Source organism: Oryx dammah, unplaced genomic scaffold, assembly GCF_014754425.2.
Source record: "Oryx dammah isolate SB20612 unplaced genomic scaffold, SCBI_Odam_1.1 HiC_scaffold_17, whole genome shotgun sequence".
Lineage (NCBI taxonomy): Eukaryota > Metazoa > Chordata > Mammalia > Artiodactyla > Bovidae > Oryx > Oryx dammah.
The window spans coordinates 71,561,023-71,588,737 of NW_024070201.1; the positions used below are offsets into that span (position 1 = coordinate 71,561,023).

Here is a 27,715-nt window from a genome sequence, read left to right on the forward strand (position 1 = left end):
TTGGGCTTCCCTGGTGGCTCAGCTGATAAAGCATCTGCCTGCAATGCGGGGAACCTAGGTTTGATCCCTGGTTTGGGAAGAGCCCCTGGAGAAGGGAAAGGCTACCCACTTCAGTATTCTGGCCTGGAGGATTCCATGGACTGTATAGTCCATAGGGTCACAAAAAGTCGGACCCGACTGACTGACTTTCACTTTCACTTTTGGGTATTTCTTGACTTCCTACATTTGCATTTCAATCCCCTATGATGAAAAGAACATCTTTTTTGTGTTTTAGTTCTAGAAGGTGTTGTAGATCTTCATAGAACCAGTCAACTTCAGCTTCTTCAGCATCAGTTGTTGGGGCATAGACTTGGATGACTGTATTGTTGAATGGTTTGCCTTGGAAATGAACCAAGATCATTCTGTCATTTTTGAGGTTGGACTCAAGTACTGCATTTGGGACCCTTCTGTTGACTGTGAGGGCTACTCCATTTCTTCTAAAGGATTCTTGTCCACAGTAGTAGATATAATGAGCATCTGAACTAAATTCACCTGTTTGTGAATTTAATTCATTTTAGTTCACTGATCCATTTTGGTTCACTGATCCATAAGATGTCAGTGTTCAGCCTTACTATCTCCAGCTTGACCATGTCCAGTTTACCTTGATTCATGGATCTAACATTCCAGGTTCCTATGAAATACCGTTCTTTACAGCATTGGACTTTACTTTCCCCACCAGACACATCCACAGCTGAGCGACATTTCTGCTTTTACCCAACCACTTCATTCTTTCTGGAGCTATTAGTAATTGCCCTGTGGTCTTCTCCAATAGCATGTTGGATACCTTCAGACCTGGGTAGGGGAAGGGGGCTCATCTTCTGGTGTCGTATCTTTTTGTCTTTTCACGCTGCTCACTGGGCAAGAATCCTAGGGTGGGTGCCGCTTCCTCCTCCAGTGTGCTGGGTTCTGTCACAGCTCTGCACTGTGCCCCATCTGTCTTGGGTGGCCCTGCACAGCATGGCTTATAGCTTCATTGAGTTACATAGACCCCTTCACCATGACAAGACTGTGATCCACGAAGGGGATTGCTTATTATTGCATGGATTATTATGTTAATCATGCATTATTATATATAGTATATGTAAAGTTATATTGTGTTGCTATACAAAGGTAGATTTCAATAATATTAAAGCATATGCGATTTAGGGTATGTTAGGCTGTAGTCATTATTTCATTTTGAAAGCATCACCTTAGTGCATGTTACTGTAAATTAAGGAGATGTTTAAATAAATCAGAATTTATGTATCTAAGTGAATTGCTTAGAAAGAGTTGCTTTTGAATTTGGAAGTCTCTATAGTTAGTCCAGTGGCACTGCCATTGTTAAAACCCTTTTCAGAACTTCCCTTTTAGAGCAAGTTTAATAGTCACACAAGAAAACCAGTTGCATTCTTTTTGTTACATGTCATTGTTAACCTGGTATGGCTTCAGGTGAGCTCTTTAAAATATCAACTCACAATATGTGTAAGCCGAATTATTATGCTTTACACTGGAACCTTATACAGTGCTGTATGTCCATTATATCTCAGTAAAACTGGAAACAAAATAATAATTCAGATCAAACATTGTAAGTTGTACAGCTGGTTAAAATTAAAAAATTCCTTGTTAAACTGTTAAAAAAAAAATCAAACGTACCTTCCGAGAGTGAAAATTTACTACCAGCAAGGCTGTTGAAGAGCATGTTCCTGTCTTTCAGAACATTTCTTAAGAAAGTTATCCAGAAATTCAAATGCATTGTTAAAATGAAATCTTATATTAGGGACATTGAAATCAAAACTACAGTGATATACCACTTTATATTCACTAGAATTTCCACAGTCAAAAAGACAGCAATAAGTGTTATTATAAGAGAGAATGTGGAAAAACTAGAGCCTTCCTCTATTCCTGGTGGAATGTAAAATAGTACAGTCCACTTAGAAAAAAGTTTGGTGGTTTCTTAAAAAGTTAAGCATACCTTTATCATATGACACAGCAGTTTCACACTTAGATATCTGATTTCAAGAGAAATGAAAACATACATCCATACAAAGACTTGTGTATGAAGGTTCATAGCAGCCTTCAAAATAGAAAAAAGTAGAAACAACTCAAATCTCCATCAATTGGTGAATGGACAAACAAAAGGTGTTATATCTATATAATGGAATATTTTATTCCACCATAAAAAGAAATGTTGTTTGATAATGTGCTACAACATGGATAAACCTTGAAGACATTACACCAAGTTGAATTTTACGGTATATTATACTATACCTCAGTAAAGGAGAGAAAAAAAAAGATATCCAAAACAATTCTGAGCTGACTTGGCATTGTTGAAATAAGTGTCTATTCAGTGGGATAAAAAATCCTCATTTGGATATCTTTAGTTACAGTTATAAATGATTGCTTTCCCTACGATTGGCAGAGTCTCGGAAGACTCTCTATTGTTAAAGTAACACAGGGCCAAGCATTTTATTATTCTGCTTTTCACAATGATGCTATCAGGCGGAGATCATCTTTGTGTTACAGAGGAGAAAAGCCAAGGTTCCGAGAGGTTAAGTAACTTGTCCAAGGTTTCACAGCCCAGCAGTGCTGGGGTAGTATTTGAACCATGTCTCTGAAAGCTGTCATGTACGTCCTTATCCTTCATTGCCTGTTTTATTGCCTGTCTTTACTTGGCAGAGATTGGTTTTTCATCTGGAGCATCATGATCTGGATGATACTACCCTCTGGGGGTGTGGCAAGATGATTTCATCTACCCACGAAAGGAATCATCGTCCAGATTCATTTACTCCGCTGATGGTTGGTGTCCACCCATCTTCTGTGTTCTTTGGTTAGTACCTGTTCTTTCTGCCTCCAGGGTGTGTTTGTGTCCTGGCTTTGTTGACTTGAAAGAGGCCGACTCAGTGTTTGAACAGCTTTGTCGGGATGTTCCCTGGAAGCAGAGGACCGGCATCAGAGATGGTAAGTGGATATCTTGGGATCACAGTTGTTGATGTTTGGCCCTCCTTTCCAGGTTGTTTTCCAGTACCCTTGCTTCTTGGCATCGCAGTCAGACTTGCACAGATGTTCAAAGCCTAACTGGAACCCTAAGCAGAGGCAAGAATTCGCCTAAGGGGACAGGGCAGAGTGTTCCTCGCAGAAGACACAGCTCATGGTTCTCAGTGTGTGGCAGAGGTGGGCTTTCAAGGAAAGGAAGGAAGTTTGGTTTGGCTGAGCTGTGGTTGACGTGCTTATCTCCCTTAGTGTTTGATCACTGTTCATTACTTCAGACAGTGCCAACTTCCCTCTTTCTTCATAGAAGCTTCCAGAACTTGTTTTTTTTTCTGATTCTGTTTGGCATCTATTCTTTCCATCATCTTTTTATTGTCACTCTAGTCTCACCAGAAGTCTCCTTTAGCTTCAGCATTTGTAGCATTCTCCTGAGCTTGTCAAGATTGCCTGACTTGGAGTGGGTACTACACAAGCAGCAGTACCTGCTATACCAAAGGTGGTCACTGGGGGGCGTTGGTGCTCTAGCTTAGAATCTTTTTTTTTTTTTTCCTGGCACATTGAGTGATTTTAAATTTTCTGTGGAGAAAGAGGCAAAGTATACTGGCATCACTTTTGTAACAGGCATCAGAAGGAGAGTTGGCTCTTTCAGGGTAGCCTTCTAATTCCCAGCAGTTTCTACAGCAGGGTTTTCAGTGACAGACTTGGCTTCAATTGCTGGCTCTTTCAAAATGATTGTTTATTTTAGACAAATGATAGTTAAGTAATTTTCTGATTCTTAATTTTTCTGATCAAGAAAATAGAGCTAGTAATAATACCTATCTTGCAAGGTGGTTGTGATAATTAAATGCGACAGTGCCTGATAACGTATTTAACAGAATACTTGGCACATAGTAAGCCTTCAGTGAATGTTAACTGCTTTTATTATTATTGTTATTGTTGTAGTGGTTGAAGTCAGTTGTAGGGAAAAATAGCAGATCTGTGGGTAGCTCCTTCTCTAACTATAAAGTGGACATCAAAAACTTCTGATTAAAATTAACTATGTGCTGTGGTGGGTCAGAGCACCTTTTTCTTTATTGGGAATTAAAAGGGCTTAGATAGTGGTGGCACATGGGTGAACAGTTGGTTTTGTTTCCTGTATGGACGTTCATGCCACAATTTCCTACCTACAAGGGTTCAAACTCCATGTCCTGCATCTTAGACCCTCCCTAATGTGAATCCTCTGTCCTGCGGTGTGACTCCTTCCCTCTGGTTTGTGTCACCACTGACACAAATGGGTCACACGCATTCTTACCCCAGAGCTTCACTCGTACTGGTTCTGCCAGTATACCCTCTCTTGCCATCCTTTTAGCTGTCGCCATGCCACTCCTGAGGTCCCGTGCCCTTTATGAAGGTGGAACCTTGGGTCAGAGCCCATCCTGCCTCTTCCTTTGTATTTCTCATAGCTCCCTATACGTTACTAGGCAGGGTGTTGGCACTCGGTAGGTACACGTAAAATAGCATGGAACCCTTTCAAAGGCCCTGTATTTTCTTTCTTAGATGTAACTTACCAGCAACCAAGACTTACAGCATGGTATGGAGAACTTCCTTACACTTATTCAAGAATCACTATGGAACCAAATCCTCACGTACGTTGGAATGTTGTTATTGATATGGTTTTATAGACGATTTACTGTGCCTGTAGAGTACTGTGAAATAACAATAAATGACCTTGCGGAGCTGCACGGTGGTTCCTAGTTCAAAAAATCCTCCGAGTTCAAACACTGAGTCTTTGTGCTTATCACCATTGATGTGCTTTTGATCCACAGATGAAGTCAGAGGATAAGGAAAAAAAAACTGGAACTAGAGTAAACTAGAACCAGACGCAGGGATTTCAGAGAAATGAATCATTTCTTTTCCTAATCTCCTCCTTCCCCAAGCTTTTCTCCATAGCCCTTTGTGTATCTCCTGGTATATATTTGCTGTGGTTCCAAATCCTTATGACTGACCAGTGAGGGCAGAATGTTTCTTTCCATGTCTCAGGCTCTTTTCCCATTTGTGAGAAAAATCTGTTGCTTTTTTTGTTGACTTTGTATTCATTTTGTGGCTGCAGTTCTCATACTTATCATTGCTTTGGCTTGTCTCTACTGCTTCTTGTGTTTTTAAAAAATGTCCATGAAAGACGAAGAGATTCTAATGTATAAATTAAGCTTATCCAGATGATGGAATTAAGATCCAAGAAATAGCTCTCTGTTTAGTCCTTGGAATCTTGCCTTTGGCAAATAATAATATGGTTTTGTGTTGTTTTTTTTTTTTTTTTTGAAGGAGACTTTGAAGAAAATGGAGTTTTTGCGTATGGCATTGGAATAAAGAGAAATGTGACACATTTAGAACTCCTAGTAATTTCTTATCATAAACTAGCATTTTACTAAAATGCTCAGGGATTAAATATTGACTGAAGGGAACATGGCTTTTTCACATGAACAGATAGATGGGTGCTCTGGTTTCTAAGGCTACATTTAGAATGTAACCCAGGGAAGTACTGAGGAGACCCTTTATACCTGAAATTGACTTGGAAACATGAAGAGAATTGAACTAAGCCAGTCCAGCATAAACTGCTGGATATGTTTCTGTCAGAATTAGTGTATCTTCTTATCAACAGTTATAACAGAGAAGTTGAGGATTAAATAGCCTGTGGGAAAGAAGTTCTTTCATTCTAGCTAATCTTTCAGAACAGGATTTCTCAACCTTGGTATCACTGACATTGCAAACACAATAACTCTTTGTTGTTAGGTTGTCCTGCGTATTGTAGGATGGTTAGCAGTATCTGTGACTTCTGCCCCCTAGATGCCAGAGGCATCCCTTACCCAGTCAAGGCAGCCAAAAATGACTCTGGACGTTGCTAAACACCTGTTGGGGTTCCAAATTGACCTTGCTTGAGAACCACTGCTTTAGATTAAACGTAAGACATGTAAGGTCTTCTGAGATAGAGTGACCACTTAGGCTTGGGGACATTTTGACAACTCTTCAAAAGAATTGTTTAAATGACAACCCTTTTCTTATATTGTAAGTAATATGTGTTTATTACTGAAAATTTAGAAACTGGAGGTAAATATGAAGAATATTAAAATTTTGGATAGTGCTTCCATCTGATGATTTGGTTCCAGTCTTTTTTTTCTTTTTAAGCAAATATATGTAGAGAATTTCTCTATAAAAATAAAATCAGTTATTCATATACTACATTTAATTTTGCTGTATTATTAACATTGTAGTGTCATAAGGTTGTCATATTAGAATTCTTTAACTTGAATTTGACTGGCTCATAACTTTGTATTTATTGTTAATAGATTCAGTTTGTATACCATCTGGAACAAAATCAAAACAGATGTCCCTTTCTCTTTTTTTTTTAAGGGAAGATTCCCTAATGTGTATATATGTGTTGGGGATATTAGTTTAATTTTAAAGTTGTTTTTACCTCAAGCTTAGTATTCCATAGCACAGGAGGAGGTTCAATCATAGGTACTTAAACATCTTTTAGTCTTTTAGTTTTTTTTTTGGCTGCACTGGGTTTTCATTGCGGCATGCAGGCTTTCTCTAGTTGCAGCACGTAGGGACTTCTCTAGTTGCAACTTGCAGGCTTCCGTCATTGTGGAGCATGGGCGGGTGGCTTCTAGAGCACATGGGATCAGTAGTTGCTGCTTGCGGGCTTGCTAGTTGCCCTGCGGCATGTGGGATCTTATTCCCTAACCAGGGATCAAACCCGTGTTCCCTACACTGGAAGGTGGATTCTTAACCAGTGGACCACCAGGGAAGTAAGTCCCTTTTAGTCTTTTTTCCAAGCTAAATCTTATATGAATCCACTGTGTGGAAATAAAAGAGTACCCTCATTGACTGGTAGTCTCACCAGCTTGACCTCTTCTCCTTTCTCCTCCTGTGGTCCCAGAGGCATCTCTGTGGTACCTGGGTCTCTGCAAAACACTGTTTGAAGTCCACCAAATAGGTCCTTGTATTTTCTCATACTCTTTTCCACAAATGTCTTTTAAGGATAGAATGTCTTCACTGAACAGTGAGATGACGCTGGATTTTAATTTAGACTTTCAGTTCTGCAGGATCTGTATATAGAGTATTGGTTGGAGAGTCTAAATTAATCCCCTAGTTCATTATTCCTTGTTTTCTCCTTTTCTACTTACTTCACCACCAAAAATAACCAAGAAAAAAAAATATATTCACTTAGAAACATAATGCAGACTTGGTGTTAGCTCAGTCCCTGAGCAAGTCAAGGAAGTGCTAATTAGCTTCTCAGTTACATTGCCAAAAAGCTATCCTCCTCCTCTACGTTCTTGTGTTTCTTGTCAAGTGTATGATTCTAGCATCTGATCTTTATCCCCACGAAGATAAGCTGCTTCTTGTTGTCATTCAGTCATGGCCGATTCTTTGCGACCACATGGACTGCAGCATGCTAGGCCTCCCTGTCCCTCACCACCTCCCAGAGTTCACCCAAGTTCATGTCGTTGAATCAGTGATTCTTTCCAACCATCTCATCTGCTGCCCTCTTCTCCTCTTGCCTTCAGTCTTTCCCAGTATCGAGCTTCCCAGATGGCCCTAGTGGTAAAGAATGGCCTGCCAATACAGGAGACTTAAGATACACAGGTTCAGTCCCTGGGTTGGGAAGATCCCCTAGAGAAGGAAATTGGAACCCACTGTAGTAGTCTTGCCTGGAGAATCCCATGGGCAGAGGAGCTTGGTGTGCTACTGTTCATGGGGTCGCAAAAAGAGTCAGATACGACTTAGGGACTAAACGGTTATCGATAGCCCTTGAGAAAGAACTAAATATCCTTGACTATGCTTCAGTTCAGTTCAGTCGCTCAGTCATGTCCGACTCTGCGACCCCATGAATCGCAGCACGCCAGGACTCCCTGTCCATCACCAACTCCGGGAGTTCACTCAAACTCACACCCAGGGAGTCAGTGATGCCATCCAGCCATCTCATCTTCTGTCGTCCCCTTCTCCTCCTGCCTCCAATCCCTCCCAGCATCAGAGTCTTTTCCAATGAGTCAACTCTTCGCATGAGGTGGCCAAAGTACTGGAGTTTCAGCTTCAGCATCATTCCTTCCAAAGAAGGGCTGATCTCCTCTAGAATGGATTGGTTGGATCTCCTTGCAGTCCAAGGGACTCTCAAGAGTCTTCTCCAACACCACAGTTCAAAAGCATCAATTCTTTGGCACTTAGCTTTCTTCACAGTCCAACTCTCATACATGACCACTGGAAAAACCTTGACTAGATGGACCTTTTGCCAAAGTAATGTCTCTGCTTTTGAGTATGCTATGCTATTTAGGTTGGTCATAACTTTTCTTCCAAGGAGTAAGTGTCTTTTAATTTCATGGCTGCAGTCACCATCTGCAGTGATTTTGGAGCCCAAAAAAATAAAGTCTGACACTGTTTCCACTGTTTTCCCATCTGTTTGCCGTGAAGTGATGGGACCAGATGCCATGATTTTAGTTTTCTGAATGTTGAGCTTTAAGCCAACTTTTTCGCTCTCCTCTTTCACTTTCATCAAGAGGCTTTTTAGTTCCTCTTCCAACAACACAAGAGAAGACTCTACACATGGACATCACCAGATAGTCAACACCAAAATCAGACTGATTATATTCTTTGTAGCCAAAGATGGAGAAGCTCTATACTGTCAGCAAAAACAAGACCGAGAGCTGACTGTGGCTCAGATCATGAACTCCTTATTACCAAATTCAGACTTAAATTGAAGAAAGTAGGGAAAACCACTAGACCATTCAGGTATGACCTAAATCAAATCTCTTATGATTATACAGTGGAAGTGAGAAATAGATTTAAGGGACTAGATCTGATAGATAGAGTGCCTGATGAACTATGGACTGAGGTTCGTGACATTGTATAGGAGACAGGGATCAAGACCATCTCCATGGAAAAGAAATGCAAAAAAGCAAAATGGCTGTCTGGGGAGGCCTTACAAGTAGCTGTGAAAAGAAGAGAAGCGAAAAGCAAAGAAGAAAAGGAAAGATATAAGCATCTGAATGCAGAGTTCCAAAGAATAGCAAGAAGGGATAAGAAAGCCTTCTTCAGCGATCAGTGCAAAGAAATAGAGGAAAACAACAGAATGGGAGACAGCGATCTCTTCAAGAAAATTAGACATACCAAGGGAACATTTCATGCAAAGATGGGCTCGATCAAGGACAAAAATGGTATGGGCCTAACAGAAGCAGAAGATATTAATAAGAACTGTACAAAAAAAGATCTTCATGACCAAGATAATCACAATGGTATGATCCCTCACCTAGAGCGAGACATCCTGGAATGACTATGTTTAATGACTACTAATGACTTTCCCCACATCAGGGTCTTTTCCAATGAGTCAGCTGTTCACATCAGGTGGCCAAAGTATTGTAGCTTCTGCTTCAGCATTCGTCCTTCCAGTGAGTATTCAGGTTTGATTTCCCTTAGGATTGACTGGTTTTATCTCCTTGCAGTCCAAGGGACTCTCAAGAGTCTTCTCCAGCACCACAATTTGAAAGCATCAGTCTTCTGCATTCAGCCTTCCTTATGGTCCAGCTTTCACATCCATATATGACTACTGGGGAAACCATAGCTTTAAATATACAGACCTTTGTGAGCAAAGTTGATATGCTGTCTAGATTTGTCATAGCCTTCCTTCCAAGAAGCAAGTGTCTTCTAATTTCATGGCTGCAGTTACCATCTAGTGATTTTGGCGTCCAAGAAGAGAAAATCTGTCACTGCTTCCACTTTTTTTTCTTCTATTTGCCATGAAGTGATGGGACCAGCTGCCATGATCTTAGTTTTCTGAATGTTGAGTTTCAAGCCAGCTTTTTCACTCTCTTCTTTCGCTTTCATCAAGAGGCTCTTTAGTTCCTCTTCATTTTCTGCCATTAGAGAGTTATCTTCTACATATCTGGGGTTGTTGATATTTCTCCCAGCAATCTTGATTCCAGCTTGAGCTTCATCCAGCCTGGCATTTCACATAATGTACTCTGCATGTAAGTTAAATAAACAGTGACAATATACAGCCTTGTCGTACTCCTTTCCCAATTTCAAACCAGTCAATTGTTCCATGAAAGGTTCTAAGTGTTACTCCTTGACTCACATACAGTTTAAAGATAGCTTAAAGCCATAAAATAAATAGGAAATACAGCTTGATAACATTATTTTGGAATTTCGCTCTTGAACGTAGGTTAGTTTAATAACATTTATTTAATGATCTAAGTTTTGTTTGTTGTTATTGCAGTTTATTTGTTTAAATCCTCTGCCTTAGAGGAGCTGAATAGATATTTTTCCAAAGAAGACATACAAATGGATAATGGTGGTGGTGTTGGTGGTTTAGTTGCTAAGTCGTGTCTGACTTTTGTGATCCCGTAGACTGTAGCCTGCAGACTTCTCTGTCCATGGGATTCTCCAGGCAAGACTACTGGAGTGGGTTGCCATTTCCTTCTCCAGGACAAATGGACAATAGGCACACGATAAGATGCTCAGCATCACTAATTAGGGAAATGCAAATCAAAACCATAGTAAGATATCATCACCCCATTCCTGCTAGAAAGGCTATTATCAAAAAGGCAAGAAATAACAAGTGCTGGTGAGGATATGGAGAAAAGAGAGCTCTCATACCCTGTTGATGGGAATTTAATTGGTGCAGCCATTATGGAAATTTCTCAAAAAATTAAAAATAGAGATACCGTATGATCCAGCTATTCCACTTCTGGTTATTTATCCAAAGAATATGCAGACACTAATTTGAAAATATATGTGCACCCCTGTGTTCATCACAGCATAATTTATAATAACTAAGATATGGAAACAACCTAAGCGCCCATCAACAGGTGAACGGATAAAGAAGATGTCGGGGGTGTGTGTCTATATATATGTTGTTGTTCAGTCGCTAAATAGTGTCCAACTCTATGCAATCCCATGGACTGCAGCACGCCAGGCTTCACTATCCTCCACTGTCTCCCGGAGTTTGCTCAAGTTCATATCCATTGAGTTGGTGATGCTGTCTAACCACCTCATCCCCTACCATCCTCTTCTCCTTTTGCCTTCATTCTTTCCCAGCATCAGGATCTTTTCCAGTGAGTTGGCCCTTCGAATCAGGTGGCCAAAATATTGGAGCTTCAGCTCTAGCATCAGTCCTTTCAATGAATATTCAGGGCTGATTTCCTTTAGGATGGACTGGTTTGATCTCCTTGCAGTCCAAGGGACTTTTCCAGAGTCTTCTCCAGCACCACAGTTTGAAAGCATCAGTTCTTTGGTGCTCAACCTTCTTCATGGTCCAACTGTCTTATATTTATAAATGGACTACTACTCAGCCATTTTAAAAAAAGATGAAATCCTACCTTTTGTGAGACCATGGACGAACCTTGAGGACATTGTGTTAAATAAGTCAGGTGGAGAGGGACGGATTCTGTATGATTTTATTAATGTATGGAATATAAAAAAATCAATAATATAAATGAACAAACAAAACATGTAGGTACAAGGAGCACAGTCGTGGTTCCCAAAGTGGAGGGGACAGAATGGAGGGCACAACAGAGGAGGGAGGTCAACTGTGTGGTGATGGGTGGAAACTGAATGTTTGGTGGAGGTGAACGTGCTGTATGGCTGGGGAAGGACGTGGCCACCCACTCCAGGGTTCTCGCCTGGAGAATCCCATGGACAGAGGGGCCTGGTGGGCTACAGTCCTTAGGGTCACGAAGAGTCAGACACTGCTGAGCAACTGAGCACGCACGCATGTGCATGGCAGAAATATTATGTTATAAACTAGTGTTACTTCAGTGAAATAAATAAAGTCCTCTGCTAAGAGTGTAATGCCACTGTCCGTAACATGGAATGCCAGCTTTTAACATGACTTCCTTGAGACAGTAAAGCTGATTCTCACATATGCTCCCTGGAAGTTTTACCTGATAATAGTCATGGTATGTACCTAAGAATGATATTATGCTTTCCTTTGCTGAACATACATTTCTTCACTTCCAAACACAGAACATGAACTCTGAAAGGGCTCTCTGAAGTGGCAGTTCTTTTTTTTTTTTTTTTTAATAATTTTAAATATTTATTTATTTTTGGTTGTGCTGGGCCTTTGTTGCTGCACAGGCTCTCCTCTAGTTGCAGAGAGTGGGGGCCTCTCTAGTTGCGATGCACAGGCTTCTCACCGTGGCGGCATCTCTTGTTGCAGAGCTCAGCTCTTGGGTGCATGGGCTGCAGTAGTTGTGGAGGTGGGCTCAGTAGTTGCAGCTCCTGGGCTTTAGAGCATAGGCTCAGTGGCTTGTGGCACATGGGCCTAGTTGTTCTGCAGCCTGTGAGATCATCCCGGACCAGGGGTCGAACCCACGTCCCCTACATTGGCAGGCAGATTCTTTACCGCTGAGCCTCCAGGGAAACCCTAGAGTGGCAGTGCTTAAAGTAGAATCTGTGGGTCCCTGGAGGGAGTCCACGAAATTCTTTTTGGGAATCCACAGGGTCAAAATTATTTTTATAAGATTACTAAGACTAGGCGACATTTTTCACTGTGTTGAGTTTGCACTATACAAAAACAATGGTGAGTAAAATCGCTGGTGCTTTAGTATGAATCAAGGCATTGCCACTGAACTGTACTAGTAATCATTGTTTTCTTTACCACGTACACTTCCAGTTTAAAAAAAAAAAAAAGATGGTTTCATTCAAGGGTGTCCTTTGATGAAGTGATAAGCATTATTTTATTAAATCTTGATCTTTTAAAATTGTTTCATGAAATGGAAAGTATGCATAAGGCATTTCTGCTACAAATGATTTATGATGGTTGTGTGTGATTGCTTAAGGTAGAAGCTGAACTAGCTACTTTTATCCTGGACCATTTTACTTGGAAGAGCAACTGGCACATACACTATTCAGACTTGAGTATTCAGCAGACATTTTCTCATAAGTGAATGAAGTGTCACTTCTAGGAAAACAATGGACAGGATTTAGTAAAAGTTTGATACTAATAAAAGTTGAGGTTTCAAGGAAATGTTAGGAATTCTGGAAAAACTCATATCCTTCACCCTGAACCTGACCTCTTCCCATTACTTAGCTTTTTCTGAAGAAATCAGTGGTAATCTTAATCGAGATGATTTTTTAATGGTGTATAATGAAACATGTCAGTAGTAAGAAGGTCTACATAACTCAGTGAGCCAGTATTTTCCAAATGACCAGGGCTCGATGTTACAGAATCATGCAAGATTACAAGGTCCATTCAAAGTGCAAGTTGGACCAATAGATTTAGATGTGATAATATAAAAAATGTGTTGATATAGTTTCAGATTCCACATTGCCTCTAACCTTTAAGAAATCAGTACAGTTGAGCTTTGGTTTAATAGCAAAGAATATCTACGGTTATTTGAAAAGGTTTTTTCTTCCTTTTTCAAACTACATGTCTGTGTGAAGGCAGTTTTCTTTGTATGTGTCAACAAAAGCATTTAAACAGATTGAATGCAGAAGCAGATATTAGAACCAACTCTCTTCTGTTAAATCAGACATTGAAGAGATTTGCAAAACAGTGCTACTCTTCTCACTAATTTTTTTGTATTGGAAAAAAGCTAATTTTCATAAAATACTACTTGGGTTAGCATGTAATGGGGTTGTTATTTTTTAAATGAATTAACCAAAAGTTAAAATATTTTTAGTTTTAATTTTTAATATGGTAGCTATCATAGCTATAACTCAAACACATAGAAGTTCTTTGGGGTCCTCAGTAATTTTTTTTGGCTGTGCTGTGTAGCTTGCAGCATCTTAGTTCCCCAACCAAGGGTTGAACCCGGGCCCACAGTAGTGAACATGCTGAATCCTAACCTCTGGACTGCCAAGGAGTTCCCTCCTCAGTCATCTTTGGTAGTGGTGTGAGAAGCCCTGTCCTACAGGAAGCTTCTGTAAAGCACTTGAGGTTTCTTGCAAGGCAAGACATACAGAGTTCTAACCAGAACCATAAGAGCTACATTGATTATAGCTCCCTAATACAACCTAAGGTCAAGGGTCATAGTTTCCTAAAGCATGTATGGTGAGATGGTGAGTTCTGAATATAAACTACAGATGTGAACTCGGTGCTCAGGAGGCAGGGCTGTGGACTGTTTAAATCTTTTGTAGTTCACAGCCATTTCATGACTCCATTCTGTAGAATGTTTTTCCCCTCTGGGTTCTGGTCTTAGGAAGTGTGCCACTCTAGAAATACTAAATATCCTTTTCAAAGAGCAATTTTGCCGCTTGTGATAAAATGGGAATGGAATCCTCGTGGCTCAGATGGTAAAGAAACTGCCTGCAATGCGGGAGACCTGGGTTCGATCCCTGGGTCAGGAAGATCCCCTGGAAGAGGGCATGGCAACCCACTCCAGTATTCTTGCCTGGAGAAATCCCCATGGACAGAGGAGCCTGGCGGGATAAAGTCCATGGGGTCACAAAGAGTCAGACACAACTGAGTGACTAAGCACAGCACAGGAATGGAACAGAGGGCCACCCCGAAGGAGAGCTGTTTCACCCTCAGACTTCAGTCTTTATCTGCCAACTCCTGATGGCCCATGAGCTGTGGTGACAAAGCAGGCTTCCTGCTTCACATGCCACCTCCATGCCTTACTGAGGCGACGGCCCAGAGTGTACCGACAGTTACTTCTCTGGAGGGTCATATATTTAACATGGAAAGGATGAGATGGGAGGATAGGCCTGGTCTTCATGACATTGCTACACCAAATTTAGCACCTTAATAAAATTGCAGAGGTCAGCTTGCTTCAGAATAGACATAACGGGAGAGAATGCGACTTCTCTTCTGGCCTGATGCTTATTATGTTTCAGATGGTTGGCTTACCCCAAGCCCCTGTTTATAGTGTGACTGATTCTGCGCTTCCTGTTTTTCCCTGTGACTGCCACTGTGTATCTCATGTGAACTGTCTCTGCCCCTTCTCTTGACCTGTTGATTGCAGTGGCATCCTGTGCTGCTCACGCTGAAGAGCCACATTGAAGAGAACACTGGCCACACCTTCAACTCCTTGCTTTGCAATCTTTACCGAAATGAGAAGGACAGCGTGGACTGGCACAGCGATGACGAACCTTCACTGGGGAGGTGCCCCATCATTGCTTCACTCAGCTTTGGTGCCACACGCATGTTTGAGATGAGAAAGAAGCCCCCGCCAGTGAGTAGTCCCTTTATTTATTTTATGTTCCTCCCGCTATCTAATAATCGGTGAAAAAAAAGCTGGGCTCCTAAAAGGCTCCTATTTTCAGATTTAGGGGATTGGAGTATGTGTCTGGTTGATGAAATGTTTTCAACTGATGGCTCATATCCTGTGGATAACTTTAGACTTCCAAAGAAGCCATTCATTCATTTCTGCAACAGAAATTGCCTACCATGTGCCAGGTGTCAGAGGCTTATTTCCATTGGTAGAAAGGCCAGGCATGGTCCCCATCCTCATGGAAATGGGGGTAGACAGACATTATTCATTACTCAAGTAACTGGATGGCAGAGCTCAAGTGAATAGGGGCAAGAAGGGAAAGGAAGGAGGCTCAGGGAAGATGCCCTTCTTCAGGAGCCTTTATTTTAAGTAAGTGTTCTTCATGGCAGTGTTGCCTGTCCTCTTTGAAGAGAAGTACCGCAGTCCATCCTAAAGGAGATCAGTCCTGGGTGTTCATTGGAAGGACTGATGTTGAAGCTGAAACTCCAATACTTTGGCCATCTGATGCGAAGAGCTGACTCATTGGAAAAGACCCCGATGCTGGGAAAGATTGAGGGCAGGAGGAGAAGGGGACAGCAGAGGATGAGATGATTGGATGGCATCACCGACTCAATGGACGTGGGTTTGGGTGGACTCCGGGAGTTGGTGATGGACAGGGAGGCCTGGTGTGCTGCAATTCATGGGGTCGCAAAGAGCTGGACACGACTGAGCGACTGAACTGAACTGAACTGAACCACACGCATCCCCATTCCTTCTTAGCCGGTTCCTAAAATCCAGATGAACAGTACCTCTTTCAGAGAGGAAGTTCCAGCCAGGTGACTAGACAAGCAGTGACTAAACTGTAGAAAAACTTGAGCTGTCCAGCCCCGCTCTTGCCTATATTTTAATACGTTGGAGGGGTATGAGGGCTCTTTGTGTTGTTTTTTTTTTTAAATCAAGATGTATAGAACTTTAGGACTGAAGCAGATAGAAAGATAGTAGGAACTCTAAGAAAAGAGCAAAGCTCTACCAGATTATCTTATTTCCAGGATTTGCGTGTGGGTGTTTTTTTTAAACCAAGGCTCCCAATCATTTAGCTTATAACATTAAACCAGACACAGTCAGTGTGGACGGCCTACAGGGCTGTGTTTTGAGTATGACCTAATCCAGACCACATAATTATCAGGCAGTCAGTGCTTGTGTCTGTTCTTCATCAGATATACTTCTTGGGCTGTTTTCCTGACATGTATTTGGGTTTCCAAACATGGTATTTTGAAGCATATTGTGTTGTTTTGCACTTACTCCATTAAGCACCTTTCCTTGGCATATCTTCCATTGACAGGGTTGTATTTGCTTCTGTTTACACAGAAGCTTTGGTCTGTGTTGGTGGGGATCGGGGGTAGTTGTCAGTTGCCAGTGACTTCCTGAGTAAACTCGCTCCCTGGGCACTCTGACCAGCCTCACTGTCCCAGGGTACCAGGGAGAGCCGCCTCAGAAGCAGGCTCCCCAGCCTCTGCCATGCTCCTTTCAGGCACAGTTAGCTTTTATATGCAGGCTTCCACTTGGTTAAATCCTACAGTCACCCGTGAGGAGTTCATCCTGCCCTTCGTAAGTCTTCTGTTGTGTGAGTGGCAGAGAAACACCAGGTGTCTTATTTTAAAGTTCAGACCCCCAATCCAGACATATGGAACACCACCTTTTTGCCAGGCCTGGTTTTGGGAGCTGGGATTATAGCCATGAGTAAGTGAGATGAAGTCATCCTTCCCCTCCTGGAGCTGATGATCTGGCCCCTGTTAGTGCTCTGTCTCCCTTCCAGGGTTATTCTTCCAGCTTTCTGAGTGGACAGCAAACTCTGGTGGATCCAGGATAATCTTTGGTGTAAGCCGAGTCTCTGCTTCTTTGCAGTGACTTTCTTTGTTGCCAGGTACTTAAGTATTCAGTTCCTGTTTTTCTCTACACATAACATTCACCACCACCACCATCACCCTTTTTCAAAAACATTTTTTGGCCTATTTCCAGATTTTAAGGTTAAGAATTCCCGAAGCATGCTTTGTAGGATAATTAGTTTTACTGTACAAGTAATTTCCAACTGTTAAGCATTAGTCATTGGAAGGACTGATGTTGAAGCTGAAACTCCAATACTTTGGCCACCTGATTCGAAGAGCTGACTCATTTGAAAAGACCCTGATGCTGCGAAAGATTGAAGGCAGAAGAGAAGGGGACGACAGAGGATGAGATGGTTGGATGGCATCACTGACTCAATGGACATGAGTTTGAGCAACCTCCGGGAGTTGGTGATGGACAGGGAAGCCTGGCGTGCTGCAGTCCACAGGGTTGCAAAGAGTCAGACACGACTGAGCAACTGAACTGAGCTGAAGCATTAACAGTGTTCTGGTGCCCAGAATACCTCTATTCCTTTTCCCCTCTAGACAGCTGAAGGTCATTTTCTCATATGAGAACATATTCATGGTGATCAAGAATTATTTCTTGGAAATATAATTCAGTTATGTTATAGGTTAATGGGTGGATAGAAAATGTAACTGCCACATAGCATTGTGTCTGAGGGCAACCATTGGGAACAAAATCTCTAAGAGGGACACTGACCATACTTCCTATTGAAACTTTGTCTTCTCAAGGCTTCTTAGAGTCTATTTCGATGAACAGGAGTGAAAGCACAGGCCATGAAACACTGAAAATGTGGTTAAGTCCCTGTAATTGTCTGCCGATAGCAGGGGAATTTGCACTATAACTGTAGTAGTTGATTTGATGAAAATACCTATCTGATAGGTAAGAAAATTTGTCTGAGATCTTAGTATGTCAGGAGACTGATTAATAAGTTTTTGCTTCTGGCATAGTCTTAACTGTGATTGAATTTGATGCAGTTGTATATTCCTTCAATTCTGACTTTTGTTTAAGATGGGGAAATTGAAGGTTGATATATTTGAAATTATAATCATGCATTAGCAAATACAGTTTTAAAACTACTTCCCCTCCCCCCCTCCTCCCCCCCACCCCCTCCCCAAGAACCTATAAATTCCATTCTTGGATAAACAAAACCCAGGTTTAAACTTTTGGAAAAATTTCTTCAAGTTTCTTTAACAGATTTAAAACATCTTGGGCTTCACAAATCTCGCTAAACTTGAACTATAGAAGCCTTTCTCTGAGTTGACATCTTTGGGGATGTATCTTAGGGCACATCATCTTTATCTTAGAATAATGATTTCTTTTCTGAAGGATTGAAAGGAGAATGGTTATTGCAGATCTGTCTACTTCTCTTCCTTAACTATGGTGGTAGCTTTGAGAACATGACTCATGATTCATATAACTCAAGCTAAAAGCATAAAATAAAAAGTGTAATTCAAGTTAGTCTTCTGTGTGGAATTGTAGCAGTCTGACTTTCTTTAGCTCCTAGGAACCTGTCTCGCTCTGCCACTAAAGACTGTAATTTTCATGTCTGTCAACAAGACATTTGGAGTGTGCTAGAGATCGTGGGAGGGCATCTTTTTCAAAATCCAGTTAGTTTTAACCTATCAGAGGAGAAGAAGTTAATACCTGTTTGACTTGAGTCAAAGTTTCTCATCTAAAGCTGACATAGAGGAATCATGAGATTTCCTGTATTTGATTCAAGTATGCAGATTTGAGACAGAAAAGCATCTGTTCGGGGCCACTTTCAAAGGGAATTAGCCTTTTTTTTTTTTTTTTTTTAACATTCAACTCCCCCACCCCTGCAGCAGCTGTTTGTTTTGCAGTCTGGCACCTTAAGTAGTTCTCTGTAGCTGCTGATCTTCTGAAAGCTGCCCCAGTTCCACACATTGCATTCCTAACAATTTCTCGCTGTGCTGAGATGGTAAGGAGATCTTTGTTTCCCTCAGCATCAGTGTCCCTCTGATTCATGCAGTTGGCTCAGGCGGCTTTGCACATGCATCATCCTTAGGATTAAACACTCACTCCTCCAAGATGCCAGTCCTTGATCCTCATCTCCCTGTCCAAGTCTGTCAACTTCTGCTCGTTTGTTTTGATTTTATAGTCGATTACCACTTCCTTTAATGATGATAAGCTACTTGGAGACATGGTAGCCTTTCCTTCATTCACCCATCCCTTCTTTTGTTAATTCAGTTAAACCTGAGTGAACAGCATTGTGTCTCTCTTCCGGGGCAAACATCAGAATATACTATCTTAAGACAAAAGTAAAGCTTACCAACTATACCTCTGTAGACATTTTTTTTTAAGAAACCAAGAAGCTCTTTTATTCTCCCAAGGTGGGCTCATTAAAGCTTTTCTACGTTTGTGTCCCAAACCCAGTTGTACTTTTCAGGCTATGTCATGTCCCTGTTACAAAGATTAGTCTGTTTCTTTTCCCAGTATAGCTTTAATTCTATACTGAAAAACAGGCTGGAAAAGGAACTACAAAAGCCATTTGGCAGGCTGCTATTTCTCTGTCGGTTACCATAGAAACAATGATGGCTGAGTTGGGGAGGGGGGTGAGTATTAGATAATAGGAAGTTTGTGATGCACTGGAGATTTAGATGCCAAAAGCCTTGTTTTCTAGAAAATTACCCATGTGTAAGCACTATCCTTTATCAGCTGAATCCTAAAAATGTAAGGGGCTTCTATCTACCTTAAGATGATTGAGTTGAGGCAAGTTGGGAAATTTTCCAACCATTCCTTTCTCTAGCACCTTCTGAAGAATGAGAACTCTGTTCATAATACCAAAAGAGATGTTTGTAAAACCACTTGTGATGGGAGAGGTTGAGAGTTACCAGTGCATTCGAGTTCCTAGTACCTCCCTGTTTACACACTACTGGGAAGAATGGGATATAAAAAGGTCATTTAAATCATAAATATCAATATTTTTTCCAGGGCTCTAGAAGAATTGAGGATATTAGAATCCAAAATAATATAAGCTGACTAGCCTAAATTTGAAAATCGGGTAAACTAGACTGTGTGGCATTCCAGGGGTGGCCCCAAGCTGCGGCCCCAGCCACCACACCCATTGCTGCTCTTCCAGGCATCCATACTTCTTAGTCCATCTTCTGATTACTGCATCTGTTCTGAGAAATTACAAGAACTACTCGAAAGGAACTGTTGATAACCATCATCTTTTTAATACAGTCCCTAATGAAATTTAAAATATCAGGTTTCGTTTCCTGTTTCTGTTACTGATGCCTGTAAAAAGCACTTATCTGCCTCATTTATACTCATTCCATTTTTGTAAATGGGGACGATAATTGGTAGCAACTTTATGGGAGTAATAGGAAAGTTTTCCCATGAAAGGCACTACGAAAGTTGTTGCCGTGATCAGGGAATTTTTAAGCTGTTATAAGTGGTGGATGCTACAGGGACTTTTCAGATGTGGAAAGTGAAAAAGAAAATGAACAACAGTGAGGCTAACCTCCAGGGTTGCCTCACCCTGTGAATGGCATTCATTGAGGGGGTGCAGGGGAGACTTGGGGAGGGTCAAGTGCATGTGGATCAGGAATGGTGATTGAGGTTTTGAGCCCCTGTCTTTAGGATCATGCAGTGTTTTGGAGAGTGTGAGTGAGTGAGTGGGGAGATAAATTGGTGCACGTGTAAGTGGATAAAGATAAGTAGTCCTGGTAGGACCTCAGTTCTCTACAGACGAGCTCTTTGGGGAGTTTGGATCGTCATTTGCTTCTTTGGAGGCTGTCTCAAGCTAGAATTCGTGTCCTAACTGCCACTGTGAATAACTAATTTTTGCAAAGAACCTCCTGGTTTTGTATTGCCACTGATAGCACTTTTAATCTTGGGAGAACAGCATTTTCCAAAGTGATTTGTGTCAAATTTGTGTGTGTCCTGACTAGATATGAGGTCTGCTTGGAAACTTTTTTTAAAACCTTGCCTTAATGGTAGTTTTTTCCCCCCCTCCACTTTGCCATGCTCTGGAAAACTATTCCTGAGCCTTATGGTAATTTTCTTTCACAAGCCACATTTTCCTGGTGGATGACTGCTTAGCTGAGGCAGAAAAGAGCTTAGTGAGTCTGAGGAAGGAGAAGGAGGCCCAACAGAGGAGCAGAGTGAGCAAGTGCAGAGAGGAGCAGGTGATGAGATGGAAGGGGTAGGTGGGGCCAGATCCCACAAGGACAGGATCCTTAGGAAGGAGTGGGTTTTAAGTACATCAGGAAGCCACTGAAATGTGTTAGGTGGAAGAGAGACACGATTTGATTGAAATTTTACAAGGTCAGTTGCTATTGCGTGGAGCTCAGACTCAACAAGAGCAAGAGTGGGAGCCAGGAGACCAATTAAGAGATTGTTATACCTCCTGGGACCAAGGCAGAGGAGAGAGGTGGACAGCTTCAGTGACATGAGCTCAAAGGAGCAAGCATTTTTAAGACATGGCTGGGAATAATGGTCTGAAAGTGTTAATGAGGAGTATCCCCTCACTCTAACGATGTGAAAGACAAGATCATTTTCCACAGGAGAGAGAGTTTCTGAGAATTTGGAGTCTTCTGGAGAGAGCTAGGTTTTGATTAGGACAAGGAGGTAGAGGGAACCTTCAGAGCACATGAGGTTGAAGATCTGGGGGCGTTTGCTCATCCTTACATGAGAATTCCAGCAGACACAGTGGCAGGGCCAGGGGTGGTTGTGTGGGATTGTGTTTAATCAGGTTACGTCTCGGGATGGTTTGGGAATAAGTGTTCTGATGTAATGGATGACTGGAGAACCCTGCACTTTTCCTGGTGACTGGGGTCAGCTGGATGTCAGGCTTCATGGAATTTGTCCTGTACGCTCTTTGAGGAAGGAGAGCATTTATTTCTGGTGCTGCAGTCTTGAGTAAAAGCGCTTTCAGAATAGCAGTTCCTTTAAGTTGCATTTCTTGGAAATATTATATCACCAAGAACAGCATCTTCATTACGTTAAATCTTCTGGCTTTAAATGCACATTTAGTATAGCTAGAGTGACTGTAACAGTAAAGGTAAAGCCAACCTTGTTTTTGCTTAATTCAGTAACATTTCAACCCTCCTACCCCCAACACTATATCAGCGACAAACACTGGTGGCAGGTGTTGCAGTGTAAACTGCATTTGCCTTCTAGGATCACTGGGTGTGCCTGGGCTGGGCTGGCTGGCTGCAGGTGCCAGGCCCTCATGCGTAGTGTTCTCACTCACCTCACTAGGACCTTACCTGCCAAATCCACGTCAAAAATCAGGAAAAGAGTTTGATAAAAGCCCAAATATTTGTGTGTGGCAAGTGAGTTCAAAACTGTTTCGAACAGATAACCTCAAATCACTTTTAATCTATGCTTTCCCAAGGATTTCCCTGGTAGTCCAGTGGTTAAGACTCTTGTGTTCCCACTGCCGTGGGCACAGGTTCAATCCCTGGTCAGGGAACTAAGATCCTGCATGCTGCATGGCGAGGCCTAAAAAAAAAAGTCTATGCTATCCCATCTAGTTTCCTACTTTATCAGATCTTATTTCAAAACCAGCTGCTTCTTTTTTTAAAGTAATGTTTTTCAGATCATGTTGAAGATGCCATCTCTGAAAGTGTTTGGTTTGAGTCAGCAGACTAACTGTGGAGATGACTTTGTGGGTTCCTAGCTTTATTTTGTTTCCATAATTTCCATAACTAATATGTTTTGTTTATGTCAAATTTAAAAAATATATTACCACTATGAACAACAGGTCCAGCTGTGTTCTTATACTGGCACTGTAGAAACAACTTTATGGTCCAAATATAGCTGCAAACTTTGATGATCCATAAAGCTGTCTAGAAGCCAGCCAGGTTCTCAAGGGCAAGGCCACACCGTAGTTTGATTGGGAACACAAGCTGGAAAGAAATGACTGAAAGAGAGGAGAGGAGACATTTTGGCATAGTCCTAACTCAGGAAGCAGGGCCAGCGAAGGGACACTTGGTGTGCTCCAGCAGTCTAAGCAGCTGTAGCACATGCTGGCATTTAGTTTTCAAATATCATTTTAATCTGCGGTAAAGCCTTAACCATACTTGTCAAGCAGCTCTACTATGGATTCTTGGACCAGAGAGCAAGGGAAATTCCTATTCTGACTGTTACCATCTTGTGAAAACCCTTTGCTTGATTCTGCAGATGCTCCAACATCTTGGTTTTTTTCTTGATTTTTGAAGCACAGATTCTGGAATCAGTTGTCTGCACCGGCAGGTTCCCTTTCCTACAGCTTAACTTACTTTTGGAACAGCTGCTCTCTAGCTCCATCTCACCATGCTGCTAGTGCAGTGATACCATTGTCCTGAAGAGCAAGTAGTCTGGCCTTTCCTCGGTCGTCATTGTCTTCTTCCTTGTAATGTTGGTCACCAGCATCCAGCATCTCTCTCCCTGAAACTCAGCCGTCTGTTAGCTGCCCTTTCTTGCTCCTACTGGCTTCTGAAATGCTGTATTATCTTAGCCATTCTCACATTTTTCTCACTGTTACGTTTCTGCCTCCTTTGATGTTTTTTTTCCCTTTACATGCAACCCCTTTAAATATGGATATTCAGAATTGTCTTTGATTCTGTCATCTTTGTCTACATGGCTTTTAGGGAAATTATGAACCAGGAGCAGATTGGAAACGCCATGTGGGCAAGGCCCATCTCTGCCTCCTTTATCGCTACACCCCCAGCGTTCAGCACTGTGTGTGTGTGTGTGTGTGTGTGTGTGTGTATTTTGATTGAATATGTAAACAGATTTCATTTGTTGCTGTGGCTTCAACCATTTCTTCTTCGGTGGAGCAACTTGTGAATCTCAATTACGGCTTTGACTTTTATCTCACAGTCTAGTCATCGCTTTCTTCTTAGTCATCATCACTTTGTCATGAGACATTTCTACTTACAACAGCACGTGACTTCTAACCTGAAATTGTAGACTTACTGCTATTCTCTCAGAAAACTCCACAATTCTACCTGCTCATAAGTACCATTATGTTCATGATGTCACTACTCTGTTGGTCAGGTTTAATCATAAATTATTTTCAGTTCTTCCACATTCTTTCATTTCAAATGTTTTAGTTCCATATCTTCTTAATTCTTTCTTGAAAGGTCTGAAAAACTCATTCTTCTAATAGTGGCTTCATTTCAGGCTTTCTTTACCACATGCCTAAAATACTAAAATGCCTTTTTCCACTCTGATATCTGTAATTCTAATCTCTTCTCCCTCAGTTCTATCTGATAACCAGATGCCAGATATTTTCAGAAATAGCTTATTTTCTCTATTTGTTCTTTCTTCTCTTTCCTCCTGCTCACAAATATTAATTGAGCACGCACTATGTGTCGGGCACGATGCTCAACTCTGGGGAAATAGCAGTAAACGTGGCAGACACGGGCCCTGCCCTCCTGGATGTCACTGGAGCTAGAGAACAGTCAATTCAGTGGAGAGGCATAATTACGGCTTGCAGTTAGGGCTCTGAATTTAGATTTTACTCCAAGAGCAATGGGAATAAAGGAGGTTGTGACATGCTCTGGTTTATATTTTAAAAAGAGCACTATGGCTGCTGTGTGAAGAATAATTCAGGGAGAGGCAAGGAGACTAAAAGGTTGTTCCAGTGTTTTTACTGGGAGACTGCTGATTTGCACTCAAATGGTGGCAGTGAGGAGGAACACAGTAGATGAATTTGAGGTGTATTTTTGAGGGTGGACCAGGTTTCTGGCTCAAGCAGTTGGTAGATGGAGGTGCTGTTTACTCAGGTGGAGGAGGAGCAGGGGGTTTGCATTTTATTTTGCTCTTGTTTAGGGAGGATTGTGGAGGAATCAAGAGATCCTTCTTCCACATGCTAGGTTCAAGATGCTTGAGACTTCAAAATTGGCTATGGCGTCAGGGCTTCAGATGATAGGCCTGTGCTAGAGGTGTCATTTGGGAATTGTCAGGTTAACAACAGTAACGACAGTAAAGGGATAGTGATAAATAGCATAGTACGGGTGCATAGTACGGAGTCTGTGCCGGGCTCTGTTCTCAGTGCTTTCCATGCGGCCTCCAGGAATCATGAAGTCCATGCTGCTGGCATCTCCATCACACAGGTGAGGTGGCTAAGGCCCTGTGTTAAGGCACTTGCTCCACATGGAATGGACAATCAGTTATTGAACTGACTTGAAACTAATAATCTAGATAGTATGTAAAGCTGTGGAACCACCCATTATCAATTCAGAGCAGAAGAATAGAGAAGAGGAGCAGAAAGCCAAGGCTGAGCTCACTGCTTTCATCAGTTTGTTTTCCAACTTAGAAGTCTTTACTCACTCCTGCTGGAACACAGGGTATAAAATGTAAACTCTCCCAGCCAGATTGTCAAATCTTCACCAAATCTATGCCCAACCAACTTTGATGTCTTACTTTGATGTCCCTGTGTGATTGCACCATACTGCTGACTTATCTCTTTGCTCCTTAGACATGCTCGCCACCTTCTCATTGGGCTTCCTGGTGGCGCTAGTGGTAAAGAACCCGCCTGCCAATGTAAGAGACACAGGTTCGACCCCTGGGTCAGGAAGATCCCCTGGAGGAGGGCCTAGCAACCCACCCCAGTATTCTTGCCTGGAGAATTCCATGGACAGAGGAACCTGGCAGGCCCCAGTCCATAGGGTTGCAAAGAGCTGGACATGACTGAGCCAACTTAGCACAAATGCACACTACCTTTTCATTAACTTAAGTCCTCTCCAGCCTTCAAGGGCTCCTGGAACCTTGAAGCCTTTCAGTGAACAAAATAATAGTAGTTACTGCATGCCAGGTGCTTCCTGAGCTTTGGAAATGAGAAACAGATAGCAGGCTTCTACTTTGTTTTGACCTTTCTGCTCATTTGTTTTGTTATTATAAGCATCTTATTAATAAAAAGATGGAAGAATTCCTAGGTAAGTAGCTCATCCGGGAGATCAAAGATGACTTGGAAAACCAGATGTTTCACTGTTGACTAAGATCATTAATTTGGAAGCATATTTTGCATCCATGGCCTTTTCTGATTGTGTTGGGACCACTGAGATTAAGAATACGATATTTGAAGCAGCGTATGTGTACTGAGCTTTGTTTCAGGCACTATCACATGGAATGGCAAAGGGTCATCAAAGAAGCTGGGCAGGTAACATCTGAGCTTGCTTGGGAGCTTACGTGGGACGACCAGATGTGAGCATGAGAGAAGGAGTTGTGATGGGTCCACCAGCAGCTCAGTTGGGCAGCTCTTAAGCAGGAACTGGTCCTCAGACTTGTGTATATACTTCCCAGTATTTTTAAGAAATTTATAACTCAGGAGAGATCACATAAAAATCCCATTTATCAGCTTCCCTAGAAAATCCAAAGATCAGGCAACACCCGGGGAATAACGAGGAAGCCGCAGAGGGTACACAAGTCCCGGGCTGTCTGGTGTCCATGGTCCCCACTCCCCGCTGTGTTACACCTGCCCCATGCCCCTTGTTGATGCCCCCTGCTGGTAACGGTGACCCTTACAGAACAGACAGGGTGCCATGTCATTCAGACAGGAAGTATTACAGGATTTCAGAAGAAAGAAAGCCCTTTGGAGAGCACAGTAAGGTGGAAAAAAAAATACAGACTTTAAAACAAGGCAGGTCTTAGTTCAAATACTTGCCTCCATGTCTCCTGCCAGCCTTTTGCCTTAGAAATGTACTTTCCCTCCAGCTTCCTTTGCTTATAATAACATGAAGAATATCACGTCCCTTACAGGGTTGTGGTGAGAATTAGCAGTACTGGGTACATACGGTCCCTAACATGCCTGGCATTTTAGCAGCTTATACCATGGTTGATGGTGTCCAGAAAGTCTAGCAGGATGACTTGGTTTAAGTACCTGGAAATTGTTAGGAAAAAACACTTGGACCCAGGGGAGTGGGGAGCCAACTCCAGGTGGATTAAAGAGTTAAATCTAAAAAATACAGAATTTTTTTTTAACTGAAAGGAAATGCAGTTGTATATTTAGGTTTCCTGAGAATGAGAAAAAGGCTTTTTAAGCACAAAACCCATGAAGGGGAATCAAAGAAAGATCAGCAGAGTTGACTGTAAAAGTTTTTGAGCTATTCTGTGTTAAACATCATAAACACAGTTAAAAGTCAAATAGCAAGTAAGAAAAATATTTACAGAAAATATAACAAAGGGGAAATATCTTACTATATATGGTTGCAGATCAATAAAAGCATTACCATCCCATAGAAAAATGGACAAAAGACACTAACAGAGTTTGCAGTAGAAGAAATGCAAACAGCAGATAAGCATATGAGAAAATGGTGAACTTGGTTAGTAATTAAAGAACTTTATGTTTGAAGAATGAGCTGCTGTTTCTCCCTAAACTTTTTTCATCATTGTCAATTGATAATGTTCCATATTGATGATGATGAGCTCAGAAGGTAGGTACTGTCATATTTTCCAGATGGAATTATAAATTGCCACAATCTGCTTAAAGCAGTTTGATACTATAAATCAAAGTGCCTTTAAGTTCATGCCCTTAGATCCAGTTTTTCCATTTTAAAGGATTTATTCTAGGGACTTCCAGTGGTTAAGACTCTGTGGTCCCAATGTAGGGGGCATGAGTTTGATCCCTGGTCTGGGAACTAAGAACCCACATGCCGCACAGCATGGCCAAAAAGAAGAAA

The 27,715-nt window shown here is 41.7% G+C and overlaps 1 protein-coding gene across 4 annotated transcripts in view; it reads left to right on the forward strand.

Moving 5' to 3' along the window:
* The window catches only part of ALKBH3 (alkB homolog 3, alpha-ketoglutarate dependent dioxygenase), a 44,172-nt gene that overhangs the window by 8,749 nt on the left and 7,708 nt on the right, over positions 1 to 27,715 (forward strand). For all 4 annotated transcript variants that reach the window (XM_040259042.1, XM_040259045.1, XM_040259044.1 and 1 more), the window contains 3 exons: positions 2,873 to 2,976; positions 4,543 to 4,631; positions 14,946 to 15,155. In XM_040259042.1, coding sequence (XP_040114976.1) covers positions 2,873 to 2,976; positions 4,543 to 4,631; positions 14,946 to 15,155 — 403 coding nt within the window. The remainder of the gene's footprint in view (positions 1 to 2,872; positions 2,977 to 4,542; positions 4,632 to 14,945; positions 15,156 to 27,715) is intronic.